General features: G+C 43.2%; 1 protein-coding gene across 1 annotated transcript in view; it reads left to right on the top strand.

Moving 5' to 3' along the window:
* The window catches only part of LOC114566836 (neuronal acetylcholine receptor subunit alpha-10), a 32,823-nt gene extending 17,057 nt beyond the window's left edge, over window positions 1–15,766 (top strand). Inside the window, exons 3-6 of the mRNA XM_028595621.1 lie at window positions 3,562–3,716; window positions 4,911–5,157; window positions 5,247–5,532; window positions 14,204–15,766. Of these exons, the coding sequence (XP_028451422.1) occupies window positions 3,562–3,716; window positions 4,911–5,157; window positions 5,247–5,532; window positions 14,204–14,931 (1,416 nt within the window). The 3' untranslated portion in view covers window positions 14,932–15,766. The remainder of the gene's footprint in view (window positions 1–3,561; window positions 3,717–4,910; window positions 5,158–5,246; window positions 5,533–14,203) is intronic.
* Window positions 15,767–17,297: the final 1,531 nt, after the last annotated feature.

Raw genomic sequence — 17,297 nt, 5'->3', positions numbered from 1 at the left:
AGGATAGGGTGACCAGACGTCCCGGTTTTAGGAGGAGCGGCGTCAGCCGATATTGCCGTGTCTTTAGCCCCGAATGTAACTTTGTCCAGTTTATTTTTCCCAGGCGAATAGAACGGGCAGCTACGTGCGGGGTCCGACCATGCTGTATTTGTTGCTATCACCTAGCAACCGTCTCTCCATGAGGAAAGCTGTGAAAGGGGTGAAGTTTTCGGGGGGAATCGTAGCCAAATCAGTGTAATACAGTGATGCCATCAACACAAAGTTAAGGAGCGCAATGCTAATGATTTAGTTTGAAGTTTCCGTGACGTGACGTTTCCAGTCTACGGTTCAGACTCAAACACACGGAGCTCTGAAGCAGACCTGTGGGTCTCTTAGTGTCCACTCTGTCTGTAAAATGCAGCGCAGCTTCAGGTTCATGGACGCGCTCAGCTGTGGCCATGCTGCGGCAGATGTGTTGCGTTTGTGCTCCGTGTATTTCTGTAGTTTTGGGTTTCTACCTCCGACGTAGAGCAGCGTACAGCCACTTCCATAGCTAAACAATTTGTCTCATTCAGAGACCAGAGACCCAAACGGGGCTCTGTGTCTGTCAGAAGGTCTGAGATCTACCGTATCAGCAGAGCAATCACGTAATGCACAGCAGACTATGGTGCAGGTATAGATTATTTTCTGAAATATAGCTTGTAATTTTATTCTTGTAATAGCCTATTATCACTTTATTTTTCTCAAAATATCACGACTCCTCCAAATCACAGAGAACACTACTGTGTTTATATACTTTGAATGTGCACAAAGTTTTGGACAAGAGCAGTAAATCTTGCTCAAACATCTGAAATATTACAGTCCAGGGGTTTATTAATAAATTAAAATGAATGAATGTATCATTGAGGTGAATAATTGTCATATGCACATTAAGGAGGTTACTTAACCAACAAAAGACGCAAAACAGGAGGTAAGACTAAATGATGCCTATAGGCTACATTTGTGCTGACTCAGATATAATTGGAAAAGTCCATCCAAAGGAGAATAAATAGTTGAAAGCAATACAGAATGCCTGACAGCCTTACTGCAATATATTCCATTATGTTTTTATATTTGGATTGTAATCTGTTTCTCTTTAAATAAAGATATTTGCAGCATACATTGATTCAGGAAAAGGTAGAAATAGGTGCATAAAAATTCACCAGAATGCAGGAAATTAAGTGTTTAATACTCAAAATTGTCAATAAATCATTTTAATTACTTTGCTGTTATTGGAATAAATAACACTTCAAAAAATCTTTTTTTAGAAGAAATCTCAACATAAATCTCACACTAAACTGAAAAAGGCTGTTACTGCAATTTTGTTAATTTCACAGGAAAAAACACTTATTATTAGACGAGGAGCCTAGGATCAAAATAATGAAGTTACTGTCTGTGTCTGTGTCTGAACAGGGCTGGCACATGTTCACGTTAAAAAGCGTGTGGGTGCACAAACACACTACGGTCACGCGCAAAGTGTCCCGGTTTTAGCTCCAGGAAATCTGGTCACCCTAGCAAAGGAAGAATTAACTTATATATTAGTATTATATTCTGGTTACAATGACTGGGTTATCAGTTTGTAAAGTGTCTATATGTCAGTAAAGTTTTGAAATTAGCACTTGGCCAGCAAGCAGTAGCTACTGTGTGGGCAGTTGTGCTAAAGTTAGCTTGCTAACATAACATAAACTGGCAGACAGACACCTCAGATTCATCACCCCCTAGCGTTATGGTGAAATGCACTGCGATGCAAAGCAACCCCGACGCAGAACACCAAAATGGTCACAACGCCGTAGGAGCGATGGCGTGGCTACAGAAGCATAAAACTGCATTAGAGCTGTTGTGTAGTTGGTTGCACCAACAATAGATCAACAAACCCTGATCTCCGATTTGTTCCACTGCCATCATGTCTTGAAAAAGATCCTGATAGATGGGCTTTGACAACGGCTGAAACACTGTTGTGTGTAGCAGGTTAACCAAGACTTTCACACTGAGATTTAGGGCTCATAATATATTCACAGTCAGTTTGGTAAATTGCTAAATGACAGTTACTCCTAATTTAAAAAACAACCGTAGTTTACCAGAGTGCTTAAGAAGGTAAAAAAATAACCAAAATGGATAAAACACACAAAACAAACAACAGTAGAAAAGATCAAGGTGTCAAAACTCAACTCAAATTGAAAAGCCAACAAATAGAAGTGGGTCTCAATCAAGGGCTTGAAAGTTTCAGGGGTCCGAGCAGTTCTTATTTAAATAGGTAAACTATTCCAGAGATTTGGAGCAGCCACTCAAAAGACACTCAGGTTCAGGCAAAGTCACAAAATGAATATTTGACATATGTATTAAACAAACATTTGTTTAACAAGAAATTAATCCATACACGTTTGTAAAAAATATGATCCAAACACACTTAAAGGTGCTCTAAGCGATGTCACATTTTTTAGGCTACAACATTTTTTGTCACATACAGCAAACATCTCCTCACTATCTGTTAGCTGTCTGTCCCCTGAACACACTGTAAAAAACATCTCCTCACTATCTGCTAGCTGCCTGTCCCCTGAACACACTGTAAAAAACATCTCCTCACTATCTGCTAGCTGCCTGTCCCCTGAACACACTGTAAAAAACATCTCCTCACTATCTGCTAGCTGCCTGTCCCCTGAACACACTGTAAAAAAACATCTCCTCACTATCTGCTAGCTGTCTGTCCCCTGAACACACTGTAAAAACATCTCTTCACTATCTGCTAGCTACCTGTCCCCTGAACACACTGTAAAAAACATCTCCTCACTATCTGCTAGCTGTCTGTCCCCTGAACACACTGTAAAAACATCTCTTCACTATCTGCTAGCTACCTGTCCCCTGAACACACTGTAAAAAACATCTCCTCACTATCTGCTAGCTGCCTGTCCCCTGAACACACTGTAAAAAACATCTCCTCACTATCTGCTAGCTGCCTGTCCCCTGATCACACTGTAAAAAACATCTCTTCTCTGTGTGCTAGCTGCCTGTCCCCTGAACACACTGTAAAAAACATCTCTTCACTATCTGCTAGCTGCCTGTCACACTGTATAGACTGTGTCTCTATAGACAGCCCAGGCTCCACAAATGCCAACAAAAACAAACTGTGCCAACCTGCACCACCAAACATAACAAACAGTGTTCCAGCATTCCAGCCAATAACCAACAAGAGGGATTTGGGGGTGGGGGTTGGGGGGCTAGTGCAAGGAAGCACGGAAGGGGGGAGGATGGGATGAGGAGGAGGGAGAGGCGAGCTAGCCTCGTTTTGTTTGAAAATAGTCACCCAGCATCGCTTAGAGCACTTTTTAAAAATGCATTGACATCTATTATATGGGATCTTCTGTTTTCTATCCCTTGCGGCCTTAACTGATTTTATTATTGTTTTTAATTGCTTTTAATGTTTTATGTAAAGCACTTTGAATTGCCCTCTTGCTGAAATGTGCTATATAAATAAAATTGCCTTGCCTTGCCTTACCTTTGCCGAACCACATATTTGCTGGTCTGATGTATGTGTCCTTCCACCAGGATGAGCGGAACCAGATCCTGACTACCTACCTGTGGATCCGCCAGGTTTGGATGGATGCCTACCTCACCTGGAAGAAGGAGGACTATGACGGCCTAGACACCATCCGCATACCCAGCAGCTACGTATGGAGACCTGACATTGTCCTGTATAACAGGTAGGTGTAGCCTCCTGCTGGGGGATCTGCCTGAAAGGACATTTGCAGGAAAGCAAGCTGATTAATTGGTAGTGTTACTAAGGTCTTACTGACCATAGACTGTACAAATAGTGGATGTAGGATCTTCTGTTTTCTATCCCCTGGGGTGATGTCACTGGTTGGTTTGTGGACTGCAGTTTAAAGATGTAAAGTTTGCCATCTTTGTATTTTGGAGCCAGAAATGACCACATTGGGACAAAAGCTCAAAGGTGGGCTAGCAAGCCAGGGTTGTTTATGGTTTCATGGTGCTGTGCTAAGCTAAACGCTGAACAGGAAAAGTCGATTTTTAACCCTTCCAAAGCGAGTCATTCAGCAGAGTAAACGCAGGCCTCTGGGTACTTGCGCCATTCACGTGCATGTACAGCAGAACAGAAAATCTGCAAACTTTCCCTTAAGTCACCAGCTAATGATAGAGCTAGAACGCTTAACAAGACATTTCTGGGTGACCAAATTGTTCCAATTAACTTTGTTGAAGTGAAAACACACAGTGAGAGGATCAATCTTTATATTAAAAAACATGGACAACATACAAAAACGAGTTCAAGTCTCTTTTAATATCCAAAATGTTAGCATGGTTAGCATTGCTAAGCCTCTGTCCTGATTGACAGGTCGTACAGCATCCCCTGTTTTATCGTTTATTTTAAAATAAATGGGAGCATTATTTACTAAATGAAGATCATGCTGTATTGAAGAACACTTTAAACTAGCGATTGAGACCATAAAGTCATTATGAAAATGCTGAAAATTAGATAGAATGCAGGTTTTAAGGCGCTTCCACATTGGCTTTACTTTTCAGACCTGCAAGTTGCTGCTTGTGACGGACATATTCTGTAAGGCACTCCAATCTCACCTTAGCCCTTGTGTGGACAAAACAAGGGTTAATACAGCAACTTAGTGCTTGTTTGTACAGCATTTTGATCAGTTTAAACTGTGTTTAAATGTGCTGTAGAAACAAACTTTACTTATGTACTTTACAAGAGACAGGGTTTAGAGAGCAATTCTCAACAAAATAAATGGAAGTACATAATCCTTGTGTGGTCCTTCGGGTCCCGGTGACCCGAAGGACCACACAAGGGTTAATCCCATCTCCCCAACTCCAATCCACTGTTGCTTCTCCCTGCCTTCACACAACTTCCTCCACTTTCTTCACCACAGTGCAGACGACGAGTTCTCCAGCTCCATGGAGACCAACGTGGTTCTTCGTAACGATGGGCAGGTCATGTGGGACCAGCCAGCCATCACCAAAAGCTCCTGCTCCGTGGACGTGGCCTTCTTCCCTTTTGATTTGCAGCAGTGTCACTTAACCTTTGGATCCTGGACTCACAACGGCAACCAGATGGATTTGTCCAATGCCTTGGACAGCGCTGACCTGGCCGACTTTGTCCCCAACGTGGAGTGGGAAGTGAGTGGTAACCTTGTTCACGTGTTGTCAGAACAAGATCTCACTCCTAAATGTAATTCTATCAGAAAATACAATATTTTTCTATGTAGGTTCTGGGCATGCCAGCCAAGAAGAATGTCATCCTGTATGGTTGCTGTTCAGATCCGTACCCGGACATCACCTTCAGCCTCCACCTTAAGAGAAGGGCCTCCTTCTACATCTTCAACCTCCTGATCCCCTGCATGCTGATCTCCTTTCTGGCTCCGCTGGGCTTCTACCTGCCGGCTGACTCTGGTGAAAAAGTTTCTCTCGGTGTCACGGTGCTCCTGGCCCTAACCGTGTTTCAGTTGCTGGTGGCTGAGAGCATGCCACCCTCCGAGAGTGTCCCGCTGATAGGTGAGAAGACTTAAGCTTTGTTAGAGTTGTTAATTTGTTGAGAAAGTATTAAAAATATATATTTAAAAAGGTCTCAAAGTCAAGTAGGTGGAAGTCATGGTGGTTGTAATAAATGTAGGATGCACTGTTAAAAAACACACCTGAGGTCAACAATGCTCCAGGAGCGGCTGTCAGGTCTCGCTCGGATTTCAATTGAGCACGAGGTGACAAAATCGCTGGAAAAAGCAGGGCATTCTCAGCACTCAAACACAGAAGGGTGGATGTCTCAAAAGGGCTCAGGTGAAATCTATGCCCGGTGTGCTGTCCACGGTGCTGAAATAATAAGGAGCCCATCATTGTATTTATGATAAGTTCGGTTCAGTGTCAGGGGGTAGCTCAGACCAAAAAGGTTGGGAACCACTGTAGTACTTGACTATATGCAAACAGAAAAAGTTGACTGAAGATGGGCATACATGTTTTCCAATCCAGTCAACAAATGCAGACGTAGAAAGTGATTTCAAGCCTGATAGGCAGAGCCAGTATGCAGAAGCAATAACTGGCAGCAGCACAGTGTTTGTGACAGCTTTATTTCAGACCTGCATCCTGTCAAACTAGTAGAACTACTTCTGTTAGCTCAGCATGTTCTGAATCTAATGTCAATATTGGAGCCAAAGCAAATCCTCCTTTTAAACTCGAAACCTTTTGGCATTTAACAGTTACTCTTTAAACAACCCTTAGCTTTACTATAGACTGACAATAGGATTGTTCTGGGATTGTTGAGAAGGTGGTGTGTCCTTCGTGAGCCAAATATAAACTATGTTCTTTTAAATGTTGGACTGACCTGTCTTTATAAATGCTTGGGCTGCTATAGGTTACGATTGCAAAAGAGAAAGAAAAAAGTCTCGAGAAACCCTAGGGTGTACATACACACCTTACTCCAGATTGAATTAATTTTGTGCCAAAGGTTTGTCACTATAATTAACGCCCAAGTCAGATATGCAGCGAATGCCATCCTGAAAGCTTCAGCAAGCCAAGAAACATTGGAAAGACGAGAGTTTCAACCCAACACATTTCACAGATGAAAGTGAAAGTTTGTTAGAGCAACAGCAGAGCTGCAGTCGAGTAAACGTTTTCTCTGAAGAAAACTGAGTTCATCAGGACTTTCTCAACCACACAGTCTCAGCCAAACACTGGTGAGTACAGCCGGTGATACTTATTGTAAGTCAACACGTGTTACTACTCAAGAAGGAAGTTCATTCAATTTCATGGTTGACAATACTCAATGTAACTTTCATCAAAGTGACAATAACAACGTACTTTAAAATGTATGTCCTGTTATGACAGATCTAAGACGTGGAAAATTGCAAGCAAATAATTCCAATGTTGAATTTTCACTCTGACTTTTGTTAGTGTGTAGATATGGCTGCTGCCAGCTGTCTGCCCCATCTGTCTGAATGTGTTGCCACAACATGTGGACACAACTACTGCAAGAACTGCATCACTAAACACTGGGATATGAATGTCCCCTTCCAGTGTCCTGTGTGTAAAGAAATTTTCTACACAAGACCTGAGCTGCGGGTCAATACTTTGAGCTCTCAGATGGCTGCTCCGTTCAGAAAGTCGGCTCAACAGGAACAAGCAACAGCAACTCAGCAGCTAAAATGTGCCAGATCAGAATACATTTCCTGTGACATCTGCACTGGAACCAAACTGAAGGCCCTGAAGTGTTGCCTGGTTTGTCTGGTTTCTTACGGTGAGACTCACCTGGAGCCTCATCTGACTATGTCAGGCTTGAAAAGACATCAGTTGATCGACCCTGTGGAGAACCTGGAAGGCAGGATGTGTACGAAGCATGATAAACCTCTGCTGGAGCTGTTCTGCAAGAGTGACCAGATCTGTTTCAGCATGCTTTAGACCACACAACACATGAAAAAAGGCTGAACTGGGGAAGGCGGAGGCTGAAATTCAACAAATGATCCAGACAAGACGGCAGAAGGTACAGCAAATCAAACGCTCAGTGGAGCTTAGTAATGAAGCTGCAGACAAAGAGAAAGCAGAAGAATCTCCTTGATAACTCAAGAGAGATTTTCTTATTAAGCCAGTGTCCTAGGAAAGCAGAATTTCACTTCAGGGAGATCGCTTTGAATCCTTGGAATTGTTACTGGATGATATCATTGAGGAACGAAAATGAGTACAATGCTCTTGCTGACCCTCGTGTCCAACTCTCTGTGAGGTCAAAGCCTGAGAAGGTGGGGGTCTTTGTGGATTATGAGGAGGGTCTGGTCTCCTTCTATGACGTTGATATCGCAGCTCTCATCTACTCCTTTACTGGCTGCTCCTTCACTGAGAAACTATACCCGTTCTTCAGTCCCTGTAATAATGATGCTGGTAAAAACTCGGCCCCTCTGATCGTCTGCCCTGTCCTCAACATCAAGTTTAACTTAATGCGAATATACTCAAGAAGACGAAAAATTCTGTTATCGACGAAATCACCTAATGGATCAAGAACCTGTAACTTGATACATCGGGACTTTTCATTGCTGCTTTCCATCTAAGATGACATTTTTGTCTTTTCACAGTAAACTTCTCTCTTTTGATCCATGTGTACCACCAACCCGTTCTCACTCCGAACTTGTAAAATACGGACAGTGGCTGTCAGTGACGAAAAAAGCCTCCTTCAGCATGTTTGTATAACGTACCAGGGAGAGCACCAGCTACACGGGGTTTGAAGATGACTGTTGTGCCCCAGTCTAGGGCTGCCTAGGACACAACATGGAAAGGCCCCATCTTCCCCGTCTCCCGAGTAGCCACAAACAATTCAGTGATTAGATAAACAAAGGAATTTATTTTACATAGAATAAGATATATATGTAACAAATGTATAAAGCTTCAGGGTGGCCTACCATAAAAGTAACAAACAAAACAATCCTAACTGAAAGATAAGCAACTAACCTAACAAACCAAAGGGCAAAACAAAAGACAAAAGACTTACCTCCCTAACTAACAAAAACATGAGAAAACAAGATCAACACATCTGGAGGTCCACCCTTACTTAACAAACGAAAAACGATATCCAATCTAAACCAAAGAGTACAAAAAGAGTGGCCGGTTGGGAGGTTGGGAGATTAGGAGGATGAGGAAATGCCTGCTGCCCGCTGATGGCCGCCATCTTGGCTCCTTATACGAGGGTAGTATCCTCAGCTGCAGCCAATCACTGGGACGGGCCTGAACTTCTCCACCAATAATCTCCGGGCAATGGCACACACCTGTTTGCATATGACATTGAAACAAGAAAAAACACAGGGCACACACACACACACACACACACACACACACACAGCATACCAACAAAATATGACCACGGTCATAACAATGACGTAACACTAAAGGCAGTTACACACCAATCTCATATTGTACTAAAATAGACCTCGCCAGACTGTCTAACGGCCGATTATCGGGTTAGTGTGTCAGCGCCTTAAGAGCGACTACGGTAGCGATGTAGTATGCAAGGCCAAAATTCCACATAGCGAGGTTGGATGGGGGGTTGGATGGGTCAAACAACACAGGACTTTCACCCAGGAGACCTGGGATTGTGTCCCGCGTGTCACGTTTCCTAAAATCGCTTTCTTTTCTTTCTTTTCCTAAACCCAACCGCCCCGTTATTCCCACGTGTCACCGAAACTTAAGCCCACCCACGACCTTTTGGTTTTGACATAAATGCAGATATAAAGGTAATAAAAAACAATAATAACTAGCGATTTTCAAAGATTAGATTAGGTAGCCTTTTTTTTAGCCTAGAGTAAAAACTTCTTTGTAATACTTTGGATTTTTTTCAAATTCATGGCATTTCTTTATGCAAAAATGTACCTACTAAGTAGGACAGTGGTAGTGTACACTGTATACATCATTGTTCCTATCAGATTTTTATTGGTTGTTTCTTGATGTTTTTCTGATGTGTCCCCATGGCTTCTCACTTCTAGCCTGGTGAGACCGTCCTGATCTCGCGAGCTCCAGTTTTCCACTCGCAGATCAGTCTGGCATCTTGAGATAGAGAAAATTTGGAGCCGCTCGCCAAACCACAATCAGCGTTGGTTTTGAGGTGGGTTAGGTGGTGATAGACAGATGGTTTATCCAATCAGCTAACCAGTATTTTTAGACAGCGGTCCGGGAACCTGAAATGGGGCCTTTTATTCCTAAATTCTCGTTACACAAACGGAAAATCTCCTTCACCGACATGTTGCTAGCTTGCTGAGCTAACGAGCTATACTTTGCCTGCAGAAGCAGGGGTAGCCTGGCTTGTGGTTGTATTTTCATACGCTTCGTGGATCGGATTGGTTGATTTGGCCCGTCTATCACCAACATAGGTGATAGACAGATGGTTTATCCAATCAGATAACCAGGATTTTCGCCCCTTCCCAAAACTTCTCCAACGGAAAAGTTCCCAGATGGATATGCCGAGCAAATGTGAAGCGATCCATCTGGCGGAGTCAGGTTAACTCACTTCTGCAACACACAAGTTTAAAGAGGCGCTATGCAGTTTTAGCAATTGCTTTTTGCTCGCAGGTTCCTCTATAGAGCTCCCTCTACAGCTTCGGAATAGATATTTGGCAACACTGTGTAAAAACTCGCTAGGTCAGTCTGCCATTTCCTCTTTCTCTGTCTCCGACAATGCTTTCCTAGCTTTCTGCTGACGTTAGTGTGAAAATCTCCATCGCTATCGCTGTTAGCCGGTTCCTGAATGGTGCGTGTATGTGTGCAATGCCTAAAGCAATTAGTTACATCGCGAGACGTGATATCTCCCTCGCCAGTCGAAAGTTGCAAGGGTGGTGTTTCAACTCACAGGCGCTAGGGGGGAGTGAGACGACCACCATTCAACCCGAAAATAATTAAATAATTTTAAATATATGTTTTGTATTTTCTGTATACATAGGGCAATGTGAGTTTCTCTCTTCATGGTAACATTTTGAAATAAATAAATAAATAAAAAAAATACTTGGATGGAATTAGTCAGTTGTTTCGAACATGCTTAATCTATTTATTCTCTGACTGATGTATGGCATTCAAAGCTAAAAAAGAAAAGCTGTTCACCATCAGCTGTTCGGACATGCCATGAATTGCAGACCTTCAATATAGATGCCGAAGAGATTAAAGAAAGCCCCGAATAGTAAAGAATATTGGTAACCTGATTCTCACCGGAATATTTTCTCATTGTCCAACATTATTGGATTATTACATAAAATACCAATTCAGGCTGTATGCTATACAACAGGTTAGATATTTGGTAAAATGTGGGTGCAAGCTGATCACAAGCTGCAGATGTCAAGATACACAAAGCGACACACTTCCGATGCAGATAGGAAAGTTATCCCCCATCTAATACTGTGTTCCAGTTGGCGTACACATTAAACCACGAGTCTGAAGGGTAAAAGCTGCGACATGTTGCTGATATGTTGCAGCTGTTGTATCCATGCTTTTTCTTCCCTCCCCTCTGCAGTATAAGGGCCTCAGATCAGATGAGTTAGTCAGTGGAAGAACTATGAATTTTAAATGAATGTCGAGTATGCTGAGAAACTGTTTACTGTTGTGAAAGAGAAGAAAGTTGCCAGGCAAGCAGATCTGCAGTTGTTCTGTGTGCGCCTTTTCGTTTCTAACAACTTTGGTGTATAGTTTTACCACCGACAGTAAACACCACGTTTATGTTTCCTGGCTAACAGCACTGTAATGAGGGAGGCCTGCAGGTCGTTTAGGCCTGTCAGCGGTTATTTAAAATACAGCTCAGGAATCAATGATCTCTCAGAAGTTCAGCATTCAGGTCTCAGTATTGCCAACAGCAGTTTAATTAAATCTTCACGTCTAAGCGGAGAACTTTCTGTACAGCCAGTTAAGCGGTTTCCATCTCATTAAAGAGGTACAAAGAGTACAACGGTTGTATCTTAAATAGTTTGAACTATCTCGGATTGTTATCACATAACTCACCAACTGTCTCTGTTAAAGATAAACATACTTGGGAGATTGGGTTTATTGCTGATATAAATTCTGTCCAGTTTAAAGTAAAGTAGATCTTTAAGCCGTTTTAAAATGTGTGACTTGGATCAGCTGTGCTGTTTTGCATGTCAGATAAAAATGTTGTCTCGAGGTCTAGAGAGATGTTCCGTCGTTTCCGGTTTTCAGTTTTTGGGCGACAATACAGATTAGCGCCACCTGCTGTTATGGAGACGTATTATGTCTTGCGCACGCGCAGAACGTACGCTCAAGTTGGCGTCGCTTCGGTGTGTTTCGAGGCACTTTTATGACCAACTCGGATTGGTGTGTCGGAGCCTTAAAGGACACAAGGATGCATTTTATTGAGTTGCCTCTTTAGCAAAATGTTTGGAGTAAATTTAAGTTGGAATTTTATTGTGAAAGGTATAACTGGAAAGAATAAAGCTGTGCTGCCGTTGATAATGTGGAAGTAAATAAAGGCCTTCTTGGTTCACGCTGGTTCGGACTACAGAGCCTCTATGTTTGTTTTTTATTATTTGCATAAGTAAAGGCACATAACCCTCAGCTTCACGAGTGACGCAAAAGACACTTTGAAATCCGATTTGACCAACCAGAGCGTTGGGAATGAGACTGTAGAAATCCGACTGTAATCGCATTTCAAACCCCCTCCAAATATGGTTTGGATCCGATTTGCCAAAAGTGCATTTAATAGTTTTTTTGCTGTCCAGACTCAATTTGGAAATGCCAAAAAACTGACTTGGGCTGGCAGTCTGAACAAGGCTCTTCTTGTTATCCGACACTTTCCTTACAAGTAAACAGATTGGTCAGAGAAGCAAAGCTCACATTTGTCTTTGAGACTTTAAGGGCCCTATTTTAACGATCTAAGAGCACGGGGTGAAGCGCCTGGTGCAGGTGCGTTTAGGGTGTGTAGGAATCCACTTTTGCTAGTTTGATGGTGGTAAAAAGGGTCTGTGTGCCGGGCGCCTGGTCCTAAAGGGTTGTCCTTAGTGTCTTCATTAATCAGAGGGGTGTTTTGGGCGTAACATGCAATCAACCAATCAGAGATCATCTCCCATTCCCTTTAAAAGCCAGGCGTGTTTGGACCTTGGAGCATTGCTGTTATGATGGAGGATTTGCACCGTAATATTTTTATTTGTAATCTTCTGCATGTGTGTGTGTGTGTGTGTGTGTGTGTGTGTGTGTGTGCTGCTGTGCTTCCCTGTGTGTGTAACAAGCATAGTGTGCACGTTGCTGTGCACGAGCCTAGGAGCATTTTACTAATGCTCTGTTGAAATAACAATGAAATGCTGCGTTAGTGATATTAGACCAGGTTTTTGTTGGTCAATGGTACGATCACTTCCTGCTGCCTCAAGATAGCAATACTCCCAGAATGCACCTGAACACACCTCCCTGTAAGACCAGCACGCCCAGAATGCACCTGAACACACCTCCCTGTAAGCCCAGCACGCCCAGAATGCACCTGAACACACCTCCCTGTAAGACCAGCACGCCCAGAATGCACCTGAACACACCTCCCTGTAAGACCAGAATGCACCTGAACACACCTCCCTGTAAGACCAGCACGCCCAGAATGCACCTGAACACACCTCCCTGTAAGACCAGCACGGCCAGAATGCACCTGAACACACCTCGCTGTAAGACCAGCACGCCCAGAATGCACCTGAACACACCTCCCTTTAAGACCAGCACACCCAGAATGCACCTGAACACACCTCCCTGTAAGCCCAGCACGCCCAGAATGCACCTGAACACACCTCCCTGTAAGACCAGCACGCCCAGAATGCACCTGAACACACCTCCCTGTAAGCCCAGCACGCCCAGAATGCACCTGAACACACCTCCCTGTAAGACCAGAATGCACCTGAACACACCTCCCTGTAAGACCAGCACGCCCAGAATGCACCTGAACACACCTCCCTGTAAGACCAGCACGCCCAGAATGCACCTGAACACACCTCCCTGTAAGACCAGAATGCACCTGAACACACCTCCCTGTAAGACCAGCACGCCCAGAATGCACCTGAACACACCTCCCTGTAAGACCAGCACGGCCAGAATGCACCTGAACACACCTCGCTGTAAGACCAGCACGCCCAGAATGCACCTGAACACACCTCCCTTTAAGACCAGCACACCCAGAATGCACCTGAACACACCTCCCTGTAAGCCCAGCACGCCCAGAATGCACCTGAACACACCTCCCTGTAAGACCAGCACGCCCAGAATGCACCTGAACACACCTCCCTGTAAGCCCAGCACGCCCAGAATGCACCTGAACACACCTCCCTGTAAGACCAGAATGCACCTGAACACACCTCCCTGTAAGACCAGCACGCCCAGAATGCACCTGAACACACCTCCCTGTAAGACCAGCACGCCCAGAATGCACCTGAACACACCTCCCTGTAAGACCAGCACGCCCAGAATGCACCTGAACACACCTCGCTGTAAGACCAGCACGCCCAGAATGCACCTGAACACACCTCCCTGTAAGCCCAGCACGCCCAGAATGCACCTGAACACACCTCCCTGTAAGCCCAGCACGCCCAGAATGCACCTGAACACACCTCCCTGTAAGCCCAGCACGCCCATGGGCGCACGGATGGGTGCAGGTGCGTTTGCTATTTTACGGGACATTGAGAACTGCGTTTTCAACACTAAATGATCTTCAATTTTCTTTTTTCAACAGGAAAGTACTACATTGCTACCATGACGATGGTCACTGCATCAACAGCGCTCACCATCTTTATTATGAACATCCACCACTGCGGCTCTGAAGCTCGTCCCGTCCCACAATGGGCCGAGCGCTTCATCCTTAACTACCTCGCCCGCATCTGTTTCGTCTACGAGGTCGGTGAGAACTGCCTCGGCAGGACCGCGTCCAGGAAGCAACCTCTGTCGCAGGAGGAGCCCGAAGCCCCGGCAGCCAATGGCAGCAACACCAAAGGAACAAACTGGGATGTGAACGGGCAAGTATGGGCCGGGAGGGTGGAAGACGATGCAGCTGGGGAGTCTCTAAAGCTGGAGCGGGATGTGACCAACCAGACGGACTGGAAAGAGGATCTGTTTGTGACCATCAACCATTCGGAGGAGGAAGGAGCTGCTGGAGGACACGAAGGGAAGCCGGAGGAGTCAAAAAGCGCCAGTAGAGGAGGAGGAGGAGAGCATGTTGAAGAAAAGAAAGGCGTAGGAGGGAACAGGAGGGAGATCTTTGTGAGAACCCAGTGTGTGTGCCAGCACCAGGGACTACGCAGTAACGTTGAGTACATTGCCAACTCGTACCAGGACCAACGAGCGGCGCAGCTGCGCATTGGGGAGTGGAGGAAGGTCGCCAAAGTCATGGATCGCTTCTTCATGTGGCTCTTCTTCATTTTGGTCTTCTTCATGAGCATCCTCATCCTGGGAAAAGCCATCTGACGGAGAAGATTCTCCATTGGAGATTCACGTGAGAGGGTGATGGTAGCGAGTAGCGATAAAATAATGTGCTTAGCGTTCCGTTAAGTCTAAAATCAGTCTTAATTTTCTGGAAACAGGTGGGTTTTAAAGGTTAAATCTGCCGTAAAAGTATACTCTATCTGGTGTCTTTTCAAATTATGAATTTCCACCATAATTTAAAATGTAGACGTGAGGATTTAAAGAGACGTGGTCACACAAAAGAAGTTTGCACAGATAGGTGGATACATCAGATTGTGAGGTTTAAAATCATCCACAAAAGGCCACAGATAATTTTGAAGTTCTTGAAAGCATCCCATCAAATATGGAGAAATTTGAATCAAAAAGTACACTCATCAGCTCTTTAGATCAATACATTTTGTTGTAAGATTCAGACAAAAAGGAGCCGACGTTCGCCTGACATTGCCACACCAAATTGCAAATGTGAGTTAGTCTGGAACATCTTAGTTCACGTTCAATTTCCAACGGCTGTAGACGAAAATACACCTGCACGCAATTGGATAGAACTACAACCAATCATGGCAAAGAAACGTGGCATAGCACTGAGCGACGGACAAATGTAAACAGACTACAGCGTGCAGAGATGAGGTTTTTTTTTTAACAGAAAGTTCCACATATGATCGCCGTAGTGTCCCCGGCGTGGGGGTGCAACAATGTGTATTTTTAGTCATTGTATCTAGCCTGCCCCATATGAGATAAACAGTTGTGAATGGCTGAAAATCTGTGTGCGGGCCGGAGACCAGACGTAAAATAGATACACAATATTAAATTAATTTACATATATATATATATATATATAGATAGTACAGGCCATAAGTTTGGACACACCTTCTCATTCAATGTGTTTCCTTTTTATTTTCATGACTATTTACATTGTAGATTCTCACTGAAGGCATCAAAACTATGAATTAACACATATGGAATTATGTACTTAACAAAAAAGTGTGAAATAACTGAAAACATGTCTTATATTTTAGATTCCTCAAAGTAGCCACCCTTTGCTTTTTTTGATAACTCTGCAAACCCTTGGTGTTCTCTCAATGAGCTTCATGAGGTAGTCACCTGAAATGGTTTTACCTTCACAGGTGGGCTTTGTCAGGGTTAATTAGTGGAATTATTATATATATAATAAAAAAGCAAAGGGTGACTACTTTGAAGAATCTAAAATATAAGACATGTTTTCAGTTATTTCACACTTTTTTGTTAAGTACATAATTCCATATGTGTTCATTCATAGTTTTGATGCCTTCAGTGAGAATCTACAATGTAAATAGTCATGAAAATAAAAAGGAAACGCATTGAATGAGGTGTGTCCAAACTTTTAGCCTGTACTGTATATATATATATATATATATGAAAAAATAAACGGATGGTGATATACTCAGAGAGCAACAACAACAAGAAAAAAAAAAACTCATGCTGGGTCAAAAACCAGTGAGAATAAGTGAGTCTTTAGGCGTGATTTATAAACAGGCAGTGTGGGGGCGGCCATCCTCATATGGAGGGCAGTTCGTTCCACAGTTTGGTCTTTAATCTAGTCTTTGGGACCACCAAAAGAGACTGATGAGCAGACCTGAGTGACATAGAGGGGGCATATAGCTGTAAAAGGTCTGAGACTTGATGAAATAAAATAGACGATGCAACGTAAATATAATCTGAATATCTAATGTTGGAAGCAACAAATCAGGTAAAGACTCCACAGGGTTTTGTCTCTCTATCTCCAAAGTTCCAGGTATACGATTTTCTTAAAACATCTGAAAATAAACTTTAAATGCATTTACAAATCAAAAAGTATTTATTTAAAGAGCCCAGTTTCACTTAAATTTGTGAAATCTTTTTCTGAAGACATTTTTAAAAAAGGCGATGGAGAAGTTTTATGCAGCTTAAAGGCAAAATCCCATTTGGTAAAAACATGATCTTAAACTAAACTCCAATGAGTGCTGGTTAAAGTATTTTTCTTGTGGATGGCGAAAAACTTGATTTTAAAGATGAATACAAAATTTAAAAGGCTTCCATCTGTTTGTGATGATCAAAACTGAAAAACCACTGACCACTTTGACACACACACACACACACACACACACACACACACACACACACACACACACACACACGCATACACACACAGTTTACAGACAGATGCATGCACAGACAGACAGACAGACAGACACACACACACAACTCTCACTGCATTCTTAAAGTTTAAACATGTTACGTTTTCCACACTTTTTTAAGATGTATTTTTGAGTGATTTTTGACAACTTACAAATGCATGCAAGATTGCTTTTAAATCATCGATCACATTGAAATTTGTGATATCTGGGACTGCA

This window comes from Perca flavescens, chromosome 13 (genome assembly GCF_004354835.1).
Source record: "Perca flavescens isolate YP-PL-M2 chromosome 13, PFLA_1.0, whole genome shotgun sequence".
Lineage (NCBI taxonomy): Eukaryota > Metazoa > Chordata > Actinopteri > Perciformes > Percidae > Perca > Perca flavescens.
The sequence above is the reverse complement of the archived record's forward strand: the minus strand, read 5'-3'. Positions and strand labels throughout refer to the sequence as shown.